Raw genomic sequence first — 14,028 nt, forward strand, 5'->3', positions numbered from 1 at the left:
GCAAGTTCATGCTACCAAAGCCAGCACCAACACACCTACCATCACACCTCTCACAGAGGGAGCATTTCAGGCAGGATATTAAAATAAGTTATTTCCATCTTTGAAACAGATTTCAAAGGATCACAGATTGTTCACAGTTCTGCAGCCTTCTCACCCTTGGCTGCAATGAGAAGTCACAAGCAGGATGAGGCCTCCTGTGTGCCTCCTTCCTTGGGCAGAAAATGTCCAAAGATTATGTAGGTGGGTGCATACATATTAAAAATATTAAATACTCTCTGGGATGGGTTGTTTAGGTATTGCTCATTCTGACAGCAAGGTAAGGGGTAAAAAAGAAACCTGGGGACCAGAATTAGTAGGTGATCTCACTCTGAGCTGGACTGTGTCAGTGCCAGCAGGAGGAAAACCTCTCTAATTCAACTTGGTTACCTACAGACTCTGCTCTTTTCCACAGCATGGATTGAATTTTGGCTGCTGCATGTGACTCAGGAATGGTTGTTGTGCATGTACAGACTGTATGTTTGAAGGAGATGTTTTGACCTTTCTCATCTCTGACTGGCGTTGCAAAGATGGAGTGATGTAGAACACAGATTTTGTGACAGAGTAATAATAAGAAAGAATCTGCCTGCCAGTTGCTCATTACTGGATCTCTTTTAAATGCCAGAACCTTCTATGTTTGCCTTCAAACAACACTGAGCACCTAAATCACCATAGTAAACAGATATAGAAAGAGACAGAAAGGTGAAAAGTGTACTCATAATCTCTTGCTTTTCCTCCTAAACATGTTTGATAGCAATATTGTTTCTTAAAAACAATATGACCTCATTTGTAAAGCAATATTCATGCTAAACTAGTCAGCTGGTAAATATACCCAGCACTGTGCATTATGATGAAGCTAAACCAGAATTCCAATTATTTTCTGGACACATTTAAAATTATAATACTTTACTGGGTTAGTGTTATAGTTCATCCAAATTACTCACGAAGTATCATATCAATCTCTTGCAACTGTGTATTGCTGTGTATTGCACATCTGAGAAGTTACTCCAAGTAAGATGCTGCCTGGGGTAATGACCTTCATGCCGGCTTAGTGCTTTGATGGTTATGTGGCTCTAAATGCAGGGATGTCTAATGGTCAAAAGTCAACATTTGTTGGCCATAATATTTGTCACAAAAGAAACAGACTATTCATTTGGACCAATATTTGGAACAGTATGTTCCTGAAAGGAAAATAAAGAGGGAAGTAAAACACTCGATGATTTGTGTACTCTTCATTAGTGTCCCTTTTATGCTGAGATCCCCAGCAAGTAAAAATTCATGCTTCAGAATTACATGCAGGTTTTTTATTGCATGGAATGAAGGATCAAAACAAAGCATGAAGATGAGGAAGATATATTGCATTATACTCCCACTTACTTTTGTACCTCACCTAAAGAGATGTTAAGATGTTAAATAAAGTTGCAGCCATGGTTTAACCAGCTATGAGGAACCAGCATGGATTTATGAGTGTCAGTGGCAAGTATGACTCGAAGCAGATCTCAGAGCTTCCATGTGGCTGTGTATCTGATGAGAAAATCAAAAGCCTGCTGCTCTATAGAAAAATGTTACAATAATAGTGTACTTTTAAAGTCATATTAAGATTTTTTTTTAACGGGTTGTAATACTAGGCTCTAGTCAACCAGTCATTTTGAGGAGCTTGCAATTTTTTGCATCATCTTTGGCTGCACATGAAATCTGTGCTTTAATAAATACACATAAGAGGTGATGTTGGCTTCAGCCCTACCCACCACTGGATCATGAAGCTGAGTATTCAAATAGCTCTAAATTTCCAGTTCAGACAGTACACTTGCCATTGTGCTCTGTGTATAAGCAGCTTCATTTTGCAGTTCAGCAGGCTGGGAGTTTGCAGAGAAATCAGCTGTTCCTTGAAGTTATCCATAAAAATATCTGAGCTTTGAACTGACCCTGTGTGACTTAGTCACATTACAAAATTCAGGCTGCTATTGTTTACATATTAATAATTGATAATAAAGTTATTGTGGCAATGAAGCATCATCATGCCAGAGCCTCTTTTTATAGCAGACAAGCTATACCTATTCTTACCCAAATGGGAAAAATAACATGCTCGTGCTTGAATTGAGGCTTAAATACTTCTGCAAGAGACTGGATACTCCATTCTATTTAGCAAAGCTGATCTGTTTTGAATTGAAAAGGCCAAGAAATGAACAGCTTTGTAAAAATAATAATCAAACTATTTGTCTCTCACTTTATGCTATTCAATGGACTGAACAAGCATCAGTCATTAACAGAAATAGTAATTTCCCATAGTAGCAGACCATACCTAAACACTCAAAACCAACTGTGTGAAGTGCTAGTACTTCAAGTTTTTTGCACATTGAACATAGTAATGAAAAGGAATGTGATTACATGGATCTATTTTTAGAAAAAAACATTGTGCTTTCATGCACAGAATTCTTCACTCTGATCAAGAGCCTTTCAGGGAAAGTGTTGATTTTTCACTGGTTTATTGCATCTAATTTGTCCAGCTTCAAGTTTAACCCATGAACATGTAAAGCCAGGGCCCAGCTCTTTTTGAGGGGAATGTGTTGTGAAGAAATGCTGTCCATGAGATAAGCCATGGATTCAATATAAATGAGTCAGAGATTATTATTTTTTAGGATAAAAAGCCAGTGTCCATAAACATAATCCTCATCTTCTTTCTATTTATAATTGTATTTAATATAAATGTGCTTCATTACTGGAGAGCAGTCTTCATGGCCATACAATAGCAAACAAATTCTTCAGAAGCATCTTTAATTATTCATTTGACTGTACTATATTTTATGCTACTTTTCATAAATGTTAATCTTTATTATTGCCCTACCAGGGAAAAAAATAGAAAGAAGGAAAGAAATACCTGTTATTAAATGACCTATCAGGCTGACATGGATAAATGTTGGTAGCTATTTAATTGTTTCCCATCTGCAGTTTTATATAGTTTCTATCAAACTGAAGGGTAATTTTTTTAGTAGCTGCTTATTTTAAATGTACAAAACCCTTGTGTGTAATTCCATTAGCTGCCCTACAGCATTGCAATCTACAGTTTCCCTGAGGCTGTTGTGAAATATTGATGAAATCCTTGCTTTTGTGGCTTCCTCTGATACACTAAACATTTGTCTGATGTTAGTTGAACTTGAATGGATCTGTTCAGAGTTATATCAGTACTGACTTCAAAGGCTGTAAGGCTGTTACAGTTTTTTTTTACAAACTGAAGTTTCAAAGCCTTACCATGTGGTACTTTAAAAAAACAAAGTTCATATCAAATGAACCAAAGTGCTAGCAATACACTAGTAAGACTCATTACAATTTCAATTTATATAGATAATATATATTTTTGTGATTCTGATTGGTAGCTCATGGCATTTAAAGAAATTTAGATTGGTATTTAGGGGAGCCTAGGATAATGAAAGAGGGAAAACATAATTTGAAACTTGGATTTTAAACGAGATAATCTATAAATTTACAAATCCACTCTGCTGTTTTCCACAGCAATAAATAGGACAGGAGAAAATAGAGTGAAGGCAAAGAGAGACAAGGTTTTATCACACTTACGTTTTAATGAGTAAAGTGATTAATATTGGTACCATTAAAATTACTAATGAGGAAAACATATTTGCTGCTCCTGTACTCCTTTAATTGCTCCGGACCAAACTGCATTTTGGAAAGCACCTTTTGTTTCTGTATTAGGAATTAAATGGGACATGCATTAACCTGACACCTGTCTGAAACTTCACCCCCGGAGGACAAAGTGAGGACTTGGCTGTGAGGGGCAGGCAGGTGGGGTGGGGGGCAAAGGGCTGTGCAGGTCGAGTTGTTTGCATTCAAATAATGCAGTGATTCATAGCTTTCATTAGAAGCATATTTGCTGAAAATACAATCTGGAGAATATCAAACACCTTCAGCTGGTTGAAACAATGGAACTGTAAGTTCCGGGGCTTTGTATGAAATAACAAACAGCAATGTTTTTGACCAAAGGCAAATTATTCACTTACACCATAAGCCCTCATGTAAGGAACTTGAACTGTTGGCTCTGAGCACAGTTAAATCAATTTCTGCAGCAGCTAGCACCTGGCAATTTACCTCTTCACACTGACTGAATCCAGAGCAAGGCAAATATGACTGAAGTTGTTCTGTTGTTTGGTTGGTTGGCTGGTTTTTTGCAGTGCAATAACTGACTTTTTAAACATCACCCTTAAAGCCAATAATTCAAGAAGAAACTCTATAGTAATTCTGTCCTTGCTATTGACTCTCAGCTCAGCAGCTCCTCTCTTTTTTGGTCTTCCTTTTGTTTGTTTTTTCTCCCTGTTTTATTATTGGTTTTGCTTCAAGTTTATGGGTTGCTCACAAGCCATTTCCCTGCACATATGCTTCCAGCCAGAGATCATTTTCATTTCACTCGTGACTGTGTAGGATGCAATGTATGAAAGACATAATCTGTTCTCCTTTGTGCTGCTAAAAGTCCCACTGAAACAAGTGGGTATTTTGCCTTCTTAACCAGTAGGAAATTGGACATTTAATAGAAAACTTTATAATACAAGTCTAATTAGAGTACATCAAAATGAAAGCCCAAAATTACCTCATTCCAGCATCATATATAAATAATGGTTATGGCACAACAGAATTGCCTTTGCAAGTTAACGTTCAGTTATGGGAGAAGCCACTGCAAGTTTCCTTGCTCCTAAGCCTCAGTGGCTTGCAAGCTCATCTTGCAAGAGGCTGCTTCTATCCTCCAGCAGCGGATGGTAGTGGATGTTTCTTTTCCTACTCTGCTATAGGCAGAAATTCATACCTTAGTATCTGCTGCTGTAACAATTTGAAAAGGAAATGTTTAGAAAAAAGACAAAGGAATACTGGGGAAAATCTCCCCTTTGAGATGACACAAAATTGCATCACTACTGTGATGACTGAAATTTCCTTACTGAGCCACTGCAAAATTAATTTGGATGTGGTGGTAAATAATAAGGGCATCAAAAAGTGCAAATACCTTCCCACTACCCAAAATAATTACCTGGCACCTCAGAAAAGGGGCAACTGAGCATATTCAGTCTTTTCTGAGGTTTTGAGAACATCTAAAGCCTCCTTTGGGAAGCCTACCCTTTAAGAATAAACCTCATGCTACCAGGACATTTACAGCAGATGACAGAGATGCTCTTTTGTCTCCAACACCCATGACTCAGAGCCAGACACTCTCTGCTCCCTCTGTGGTGAGAATGGGAACCTTTCCCTGGGTTTTCTTTCCATCTGGTGGAACTTAATAGGAAGTTATTTCTCTGGAACAGAAATTGTTAACATAGTTTAAAAAGCTCTGAAATTATATAATGCACCCTTGTTTGTACAGATTGCATGTTTCTCCATTCTTTCCAGAGTCTTGCGTTAGTTTTAGTCCAATTAAATTCCAAAAAGTCTTTGATATTGAAGTTATGCAGCTAAGTATTTTTTTTTCCTCAGATGCTGACTTATCTCTCCAGTTGATTTTCAAACTGGGATGGAACCATAGCTAGGAACTTCTACAAAGAGCCAGGCTAAGATTTGTCTTTGGGTAGCTAACGTGGTTAGACATTTTTGAGAAAAATAATGAGAAGTGGTCATTATCCATTATCTGCATAAAATATTTCAGAGAAAGAAACAGCTTCTGCCAAACACAAAAATATGTTTGAGCTGAAGCCAGACAAGAAGGAAACAAGATCACCTTATAGAACTATGAGATTGCTCTGCTAATGATGTTATTTCAAGTAAAACTGGAAAACATATATATATGAAGAAGTGCAGATGGTGCATGGATTTTACATGGATTAGCAGTGTTGTTCTGGACAATGATTCACTGTCCATTTTCTTGTCATAAAATAAATTTTCCAGTCTTAGAAAGAAACATGTACATATGTATTTTAAGAAATGTTTCTCTGTGTGGAAAAGGAGCAAATTTGAGTGAAAATAGCATTCACTGGTAGAAAGTTAAGAGTCAGAATAAACAATTTTTTTTTTTAGAAAAAAAAAGTGTATTCACACTCCACAATTCAAGGTCAGAAGTGATGAGGAACATGCTGGAAATTACAGTCAGGGGTGCAAAGGTCTGAAAGTCTCCACTGGATTCAGCACCAGTGGGAGCTTGGCTCAAGTGCTATCGAGAGTGGGGAAGAGGATTCAAGGTGGATGGGTTTAGACCTGTAAGTTTAAAGAAGGGTTTTTGCAGGTGTATTAACTGGATCTGCTTTCTTCTAGGTAATCTGTAGAAATATTCTAGAAATATCTAAGAAAATGTCATCTTTTGAAGAATCAGTTGTTTATTGCAACGCTTGTCCTAGTGTAGCGAATTTCTTAAGTTACTGTGAATCCAATCACAAAGGCACAGAGGGAAATTTTTAAAAAGTTAAAACATTTTAGAACTGTGTTTATGATTATTATCCATACGACAATATTATCCTTCCTGATGTCATGTTTTTGAAATATTCTAGCTTGGGATCAATCAGCACTAAAACCAAATATTGTATTTCCACATCAGAAGCAAGAAATTGCTTCTAATCAATGCTCTGAGGCTCCTGGGTTTTGTCCAGTCTTCAAGATAGTGAATTTTAAGTCCCATACTTCTTCAGGACTGCACATTGTCCTTCTTACATTTCTGCCTGGACCTGTTTAATTTTGGTGGGAAAAATTCCAATCTGGGAAAAGGAGGAAGTATGCATCTGATTACCAAGTCTGAATTTCTTTAATTCATTTTTTTTCCTGTAAGACATCTATATGTGAGCATCTCAGAGGTTTGGAATGTCAGAGTAAACCTTGGGGAGAACTGGTGGAAAGAGAACAGGTCACTCAACAATTTAATATATGGACATCAGTATGACGTCAAAAATTTATGCTACTTATTACAGACACTTCATTTAAAGCATGTGGGTTTACAGGCTTAAGACACCCTCTACTTATAAAATAAATAATGCAAAGTCCACTTAATGTTATTTTTGTTAAATAGCTACATCCCTTCATATCAAATTTCATGTCCAGTGGAATTTTACTGAAAATCACTGTTGGAAGGACACATGCATTTCTGGTACCTTAGGTTGTCTACACAGATGTCTCTACTACCCTTAAAATGCCCACAGCAATTTAAATCATTTAAATGAACAGAAATGGTTTTACAAGTAGGAGACCAAAATGTGTTTTCCAAGCTGCTGAGAACCCTTGACCATTAAAATGGACCTGACTGATTGTTTTGTGGAATTTTGATGATGCTTCTTAATAAGTTACTTTTAGCACTTAAGATTGTGTCTGTATCTTATATGGGCACAAAAAAAAAAAAAAAAAAAAAGGATTTCTCAGCACGAGTTACTCTTTTGTAAAGGTTATAGTAAACATGTCAATGCCTAATTAAGCAGAAAATTTTATCTTCACTGTGGGGGATGTGCAGCTGTCTGGTACTTCTGTTTCTCCTGGTAAATCCTTTTAGATGGACAAAGGATATTGTGAGGAAGAAACTACCATATGTAACTGCCAAAGGAAAAAATAAAGTCACCTTCTGGTGAAGAACAGGTTAATAACATTCAAAGAACTGGGGCTGAAATGGAGAATCAAATTTCCACTGGACCCCAGACTTTGCGAATGCTGTTTGTTGTCTGTTTTGTCTGATTCCTTCAATGGATTCCCTCCTTATTTTTGTTTTGCTCTGTGTAATATGCCTGGCACTGTGATAGAGCCTGGCAAGGGGCCAGCACCGCTACCTACGCTGTGCAGTGTCTCTAACACCGCGAGAACCATGTCAGTCCCGCGCCTCAGTTCCTGCTGCTTGGGTAACAAGGTTACTGCTCCTGACGTGGAGGAGCTTTTACCACCTCCATATCCCTGCCTTCTCCTTGTCCCCCTGAAAAACACATGAGCTCAGAAAGGGATACGCAGAAAGTATTGTCTGAATATTAGGGAAGAAGTTGAAGGAGAAGAAAAAATATTTTTTTCTTAGTGTTGTCTTTGCTGCCTGTCTCAGTCATCTGTCATGTGGCTACTAATATTTGCTGTACCCCAACACTTTACTAAAGGGCTTATGTTAAAAATATTTAACACTTCATATTAAATATTTAGCTTCTTTGCTGAAAGCATCAGCTGAGGAGCACAGTATTCCTACTAATATATGATTAATATATAATCATGCTAAAATTGTGTCCAGGTCATGTGCTTATAGTCACTGTTGTAATCTTTTCCTCTGCTTGTGAAGTTTCTTGGGATTGCTCTTGGTATAAGCCAAGCCCAGCCCTGAGCTGGTGTGATGTGTGTGATGTGTTCCCAAGGGCCATGGGAAGGGTGTTGGAAGGAGAAGCGTGGCATGGTTTTCTCAGCCCATCCACAACGATGCCTCCTCTATGTCCCTGCCTTCTCCTTGTCCCCCTGAAAAACACATGAGCTCAGAAAGGAATACACAGAACCTGAAAAACTGAAAGGCTTTCACTGTGTGTTAATCAAAATGCTTCTACCTTTTCTGCCTCTACCTTGGATTTCCTAAAAGAGTATCTTTTTTTTGCAAGAGTACCAAATTCAAGGAAACAAAATGAGCCAGGTTCTCAAAAAGCCATAAAATGGCTTTTCTCAGAAGATGAGAAGGAGTTAGAATTCAAACAAGTAACACTTCTGGGCTCATTCACCTTGCATTTCCTGAGTCTTTTGGATTGCTTAACAATAACTACTGTTTTATTTTGGGGTTTTGGGTTTGGGTTTTTTTGTTTGTTTGGTTTGGTTTTTTGTGGGTTTTTTGTTTGTTTGTTTGTTTGGTTTTTTTTTTGCATCCTTGCCTGACACAGAAATCTACATCTTAAGCAAACCCAACAAAGTACAACTGGAGACTGCAGTGCAGTCACTAGGGTTAGCACTGTGTTTGCACCTAACTGGAAGAGCTCATCACATATCTCCTATGAAGAGCTGTGCTTCTGAAATCAACATTTAGTTTTGATGAGTGGCTGTCAATAACAATGAATTGTTTCCATGTCCACTTGCATTGTGCATAACAGCTTTGCAGGGTATGTTAAAAAAATTGCATGGGGGTTTTGTGAAAACATGTCTGAGCCATTTGTCCTGCTCCATCCCTTTTTGGGGGGGTCTGGGGTTGAGTTGTGTATTTATCCAATTACTGCAGTGAGCCCAGCTCACCCTTAAAAGCCCATTTCCCTAATTCTTCAGTCTGGTTTTAACCAGGTTCACTCCTGTAACTCAGACACAATTACTTTCCTGTTTTACTGTTAACTTTAGTCTTTCTCTATCACATCCTAATACTCTTCTATAACTTCCAAGGGTTCTTGCCCTGAAATTTATGGATTTATTTTACTGAAGCACAATTTGCTTTTATGGTACACAATACATTACTTCTATAAACAAAAGAACTCTACTTTTGCCTATTATTGCTTTCAGATGTATTTTGACATATAAATTATTTGTGTACATTCTAAAGTGCATTTTTAGGTGATCAAATGGTAAAAGGTTACTGTACCTAGGTGATGTTATGAACCAGGAAGATTACAACAGTTATTTTCTTCTGTTCCTTGCCTATTCTACCCTTTATTTTACTAAGGCTAAAATAATTTTATAGAATTGAAGCCATTAATATAAACCTTAAATTTGTACATATGAATTTTCCAACCGTCCCATTAGAGAACATTTAGAATTATACTCCCATGACAGTCAGATTATTAAATCACAGTCTGTGGCAGTTATAAAGAATTATGATCATCTGCCAATAAAATGCATCAGCCTTCAGAAAAAGAGACATCAATTGGCTTTTTTTCACTTCCAGAACTAACAGGCAATAAAGTTGTATATTACAATGAAGTCCAGTCAAGAAATCACAAAGTATAACTGGAGAGCTTGAACTGTAATATTGTCCCTTACCAAGTTATTTCATATATTGACATTACATTTCAGGTTATGTCCAAGAGGAAGATTTAAAGGAAGAGGAAGATATAAAGGAGGAAGAAGAAGATGAGGACGACAACAACTCAACTGCTCAGCTCCAGGGCAGCAATGACACTGGCACGGATGAGGAACACGAAGTGGGTCCTGAGCAGAAAGGGAACTTTAGTTACCAGAATTCCCCTGTCAGCCATATATCTAACCAGGATGCAGAAAATGAATCACTGCTAAGTGATGGTAGTGACCATGTGGCAGATATTAAAAGCATTTGCTCTCGAGAGCCCCAGGACCCAAAACCCAGCACCCATCTCAAAGCCCAGAATGAAGCACATGATTGCATGGATAAAATGACAGCAGTCTATGCCAACATACTGTCAGACTCTTACTGGACAGGCTTAGGGCTGGGTTTCAAGTTGTCTAACTCTGAAAAGAGGAGTTGTGACAATAGAAATGGAGGGAACAAAGCAGATTTTGATTGGCACCAAGATGCACTGTCAAAAAGCTTACAGCAGAATTTACCTTCCAGACCTGTCTCCAAACCCAACCTGTTTAGCTCAGTCCAGCTCTACAGGCAGAGCAGCAAAATGTGTGGGACTGTGTTCACGGGTGCCAGCCGGTTCCGGTGCCGGCAGTGCAGCGCTGCCTATGACACCTTAGTGGAATTAACGGTTCACATGAATGAGACAGGTCACTACCAAGATGACAACCATAAAAAGGACAAGCACAGACCTACCAGCTACTCAAAGCCCCGAAAAAGGGCTTTCCAGGACATGGACAAGGAAGATGCACAAAAAGTTCTGAAATGTATGTTCTGTGGTGACTCTTTTGATTCCCTTCAAGATCTGAGTGTTCATATGATAAAAACAAAGCATTACCAAAAAGTGCCTTTGAAGGAGCCGGTACCAACCATTTCTTCAAAAATGGTCACTCCAGCAAAGAAACGTGTGTTTGATGTTAACAGGCCTTGTTCCCCCGATTCCACGACCGGGTCTTTCTCAGATACTTTTTCTCCTCAGAAGAACACAAACCTGCAGTTATCTTCTAACAACCGCTACGGCTACCAGAACGGTGCCAGCTACACGTGGCAGTTTGAGGCCTGCAAATCCCAGATTTTGAAGTGTATGGAATGTGGAAGTTCCCATGATACCCTGCAGCAGCTCACGACCCACATGATGGTCACTGGTCATTTTTTGAAAGTCACAAGTTCAGCTTCAAAGAAAGGAAAGCAACTTGTTCTGGATCCTTTAGCTGTGGAAAAGATGCAATCACTGTCTGAAGCACCAGCCAACGACAGCCCAGTTTCCAAATCAACCAGTAAGTCATCTGCAGAATGCACAGCTCCCACCTCTGAAGTAAAAAAAGAGAGCAAAAAAGATAAAGCTGATGATGCAATCAAAGATGAGAAAACAGTAAAAACTGAAGAGTATGAAGACACTCTTCAGAAGCCATTGGATCCCACAATGAAATACCAGTACCTCAGAGAAGAAGATTTAGAAGATGGTTCAAAGGGTGGTGGGGACATTTTAAAATCCTTGGAGAACACTGTCACAACAGCCATCAATAAAGCTCAGAATGGAGCGCCCAGCTGGAGTGCATATCCCAGCATCCATGCAGCTTATCAGCTCTCAGAAGGAGCTAAGCCATCTTTGCCTGTGGGTTCCCAAGTACTGCAGATCAGGCCAACGATCACCAATAAACTGAGGCCAATAGCTCCAAAGTGGAAGGTCATGCCTCTGGTCCCTATCTCAGCAAATGTGGCCCAATGCACTCAAGTGAAGAAGGAAACTGATGACAAGGAGGAGGTACAAAAGGACTATGCTAAAGAGGGCATCCAAGCTGAGCCTGCCTCACTCAGCCAGAGTGAGAAAGAACCTCTCCTAAAATCTGAAGCCTCTGTGGAGCCAAAAAAGACAGAACCATCTCCCTTGAAAGAAGAAGACAAAATTAAAGAGGACAGTGGAAAAGAAAAAACAGTCCTCAAGGAACAGCCAGCAGCTTCTCTTAGTAATGGCTGTGCTGCTGCCAACCACTCGTCTGAACTGCCCTGTGTCAACCCCCTCAGTGCACTGCAGTCAGTACTGAATAATCACTTGGGCAAAGCCACTGAGCCTTTACGGCCTCAACCCAACTCCAGCCCCAGCTCTAGCACAATTTCTATGTTCCACAAGCCTAGTCTAAATATGATGGAGAAACCAGTTTTATCTCCTGCTCCAACCCCACCAAAGCCTGCAAGTGTATCCAGGCACTATTTGTTTGAAAACAATGATCAGCCTATTGACCTGACCAAATCCAAAGGCAAGAAGGCTGAGTCAGCTCAAGCACAATCTTGTACTTCTCCACCTCAAAAACATGCTCTGTCTGACATCGCTGACATGGTTAAAGTTCTTCCCAAAGCTACCACACCAAAACCTGCTGCATCTTCAAGGATTCCATCTATGAAACTGGAAATAGATGTCCGACGCTTTGAAGATGTCTCGACAGAAGTCTCCACTCTGCATAAAAGGAAGGGCCGACAGTCAAACTGGAACCCTCAGCATCTTCTCATCTTGCAAGCCCAGTTTGCTTCCAGCCTCTTCCAGACATCTGAAGGTAAATATTTATTATCAGATCTAGGCCCACAGGAGCGCATGCAGATTTCAAAATTTACTGGACTGTCAATGACCACCATCAGCCACTGGTTGGCAAATGTCAAGTATCAACTTAGGAAAACTGGAGGAACAAAGTTTTTGAAAAACATGGACAAAGGACATCCAGTCTTTTATTGCAGCGACTGTGCATCTCAGTTTCGAACCCCATCTACTTACATTACCCACTTAGAATCTCATCTAGGTTTCCAAATGAAAGACATGAACAGGCTGGCTGTGGAGCAGCAAACCAAGGTAGAGCAAGAAATCTCCAGAGTTTCAGTTCAAAGATCTCCTGAAACAATAGCTGGAGAAGAGGACACAGACTCTAAGTTCAAATGTAAGTTGTGCTGTCGGACATTTGCAAGCAAACATGCAGTAAAACTTCATCTAAGCAAAACACACAGCAAGTCACCAGAACACCATTCACAATTTGTAGCAGAAGTGGATGAAGAATAACTCTTAAGGTATGCATGCTCTATAGTGAGTTTTAATTTCATTATTTTAAGGAGGCTTCGTAAGACATTCGTACTTTCTTCAATGTAGGAAAACAGTATAAGATCCATAATGTACTCCTGCTTCATAAATCTAATTGCATGTACTACTCCATTTTATGTTTGCAAAAAGAGAGCTTGGTAAGCACCTAACCATGCTGCCCCATACAGAAATGTTGTTTATTAATATTATCAATATAGCTGTTTTGCCACTTCTCACTCTTTTTTTTGTTTCTAAGAATGAATCACTTCATGTCCTCTGCATTTCAATGTGGAATGCAACAACTAAATGCTACTCTTTGTGAATGGAAAAAGCAGAAAAAAAGCAGTGAAAACTGAAAGATTATTAACTTTACACACTGATGTGTGTTAACACATCAGTAAATCTGATTCTGATGGATGAAAAGAAGACTATTCAAGTGTCAAATTAGCAAAATCTTAATTATTCCAAGTCTCTCATAATCTCAAACGCAACCTCAAGAATCTACAAATAAACTTTCTATCTAGAAGTTAGGTTATTCTTCTGTTGATATTTGGATATTCAGTTTTGTAAAGTATTTTAATATTTTACACTTACTGAAACAGTTACTGTTGTGAGTGGCCTTTTTTGTCGCATCATTTTAACCATCACTCTTTCTTTTAAGCTTTAAGATGACTGATTATATTTCATGTTGGTGGGAGTGCTAGTCAATCCATAAACATCATTGACTTCAGTGCAAGCTTTTGTATAACCTGGGTGTGTGGGGGGTAATGCTTAATTGAGAAAGCAGCTAGATTTTTTACAAGTTTAATATTTCAACAAGGTGTTAGTAGGATACTTCTACATTAGTGTTGCTATTTTTTGCTGACAGATACACCAACCGAAGCACTGCCACAACCAATGTTTATAACATGTACTGTAATATTCAGATGACACCATTTTTTGCATTTTTAATTTTACTTGATGCACAAACTTGAATATTCTTGTTTTAAAT

At 38.7% G+C, this 14,028-nt stretch overlaps 1 protein-coding gene across 1 annotated transcript in view; it reads left to right on the forward strand.

Moving 5' to 3' along the window:
- Positions 1-13,507, forward strand: part of TSHZ2 (teashirt zinc finger homeobox 2) — a 135,779-nt gene extending 122,272 nt beyond the window's left edge. Inside the window, exon 2 of the mRNA XM_008497995.2 lies at positions 9,949-13,507. Within this exon, the coding sequence (XP_008496217.2) occupies positions 9,949-13,019 (3,071 nt within the window). The 3' untranslated portion in view covers positions 13,020-13,507. The remainder of the gene's footprint in view (positions 1-9,948) is intronic.
- The last annotated feature ends 521 nt before the right edge of the window (positions 13,508-14,028 follow it).

Source organism: Calypte anna, chromosome 20, assembly GCF_003957555.1.
Source record: "Calypte anna isolate BGI_N300 chromosome 20, bCalAnn1_v1.p, whole genome shotgun sequence".
NCBI classification, from domain to species: Eukaryota; Metazoa; Chordata; class Aves; order Apodiformes; family Trochilidae; genus Calypte; species Calypte anna.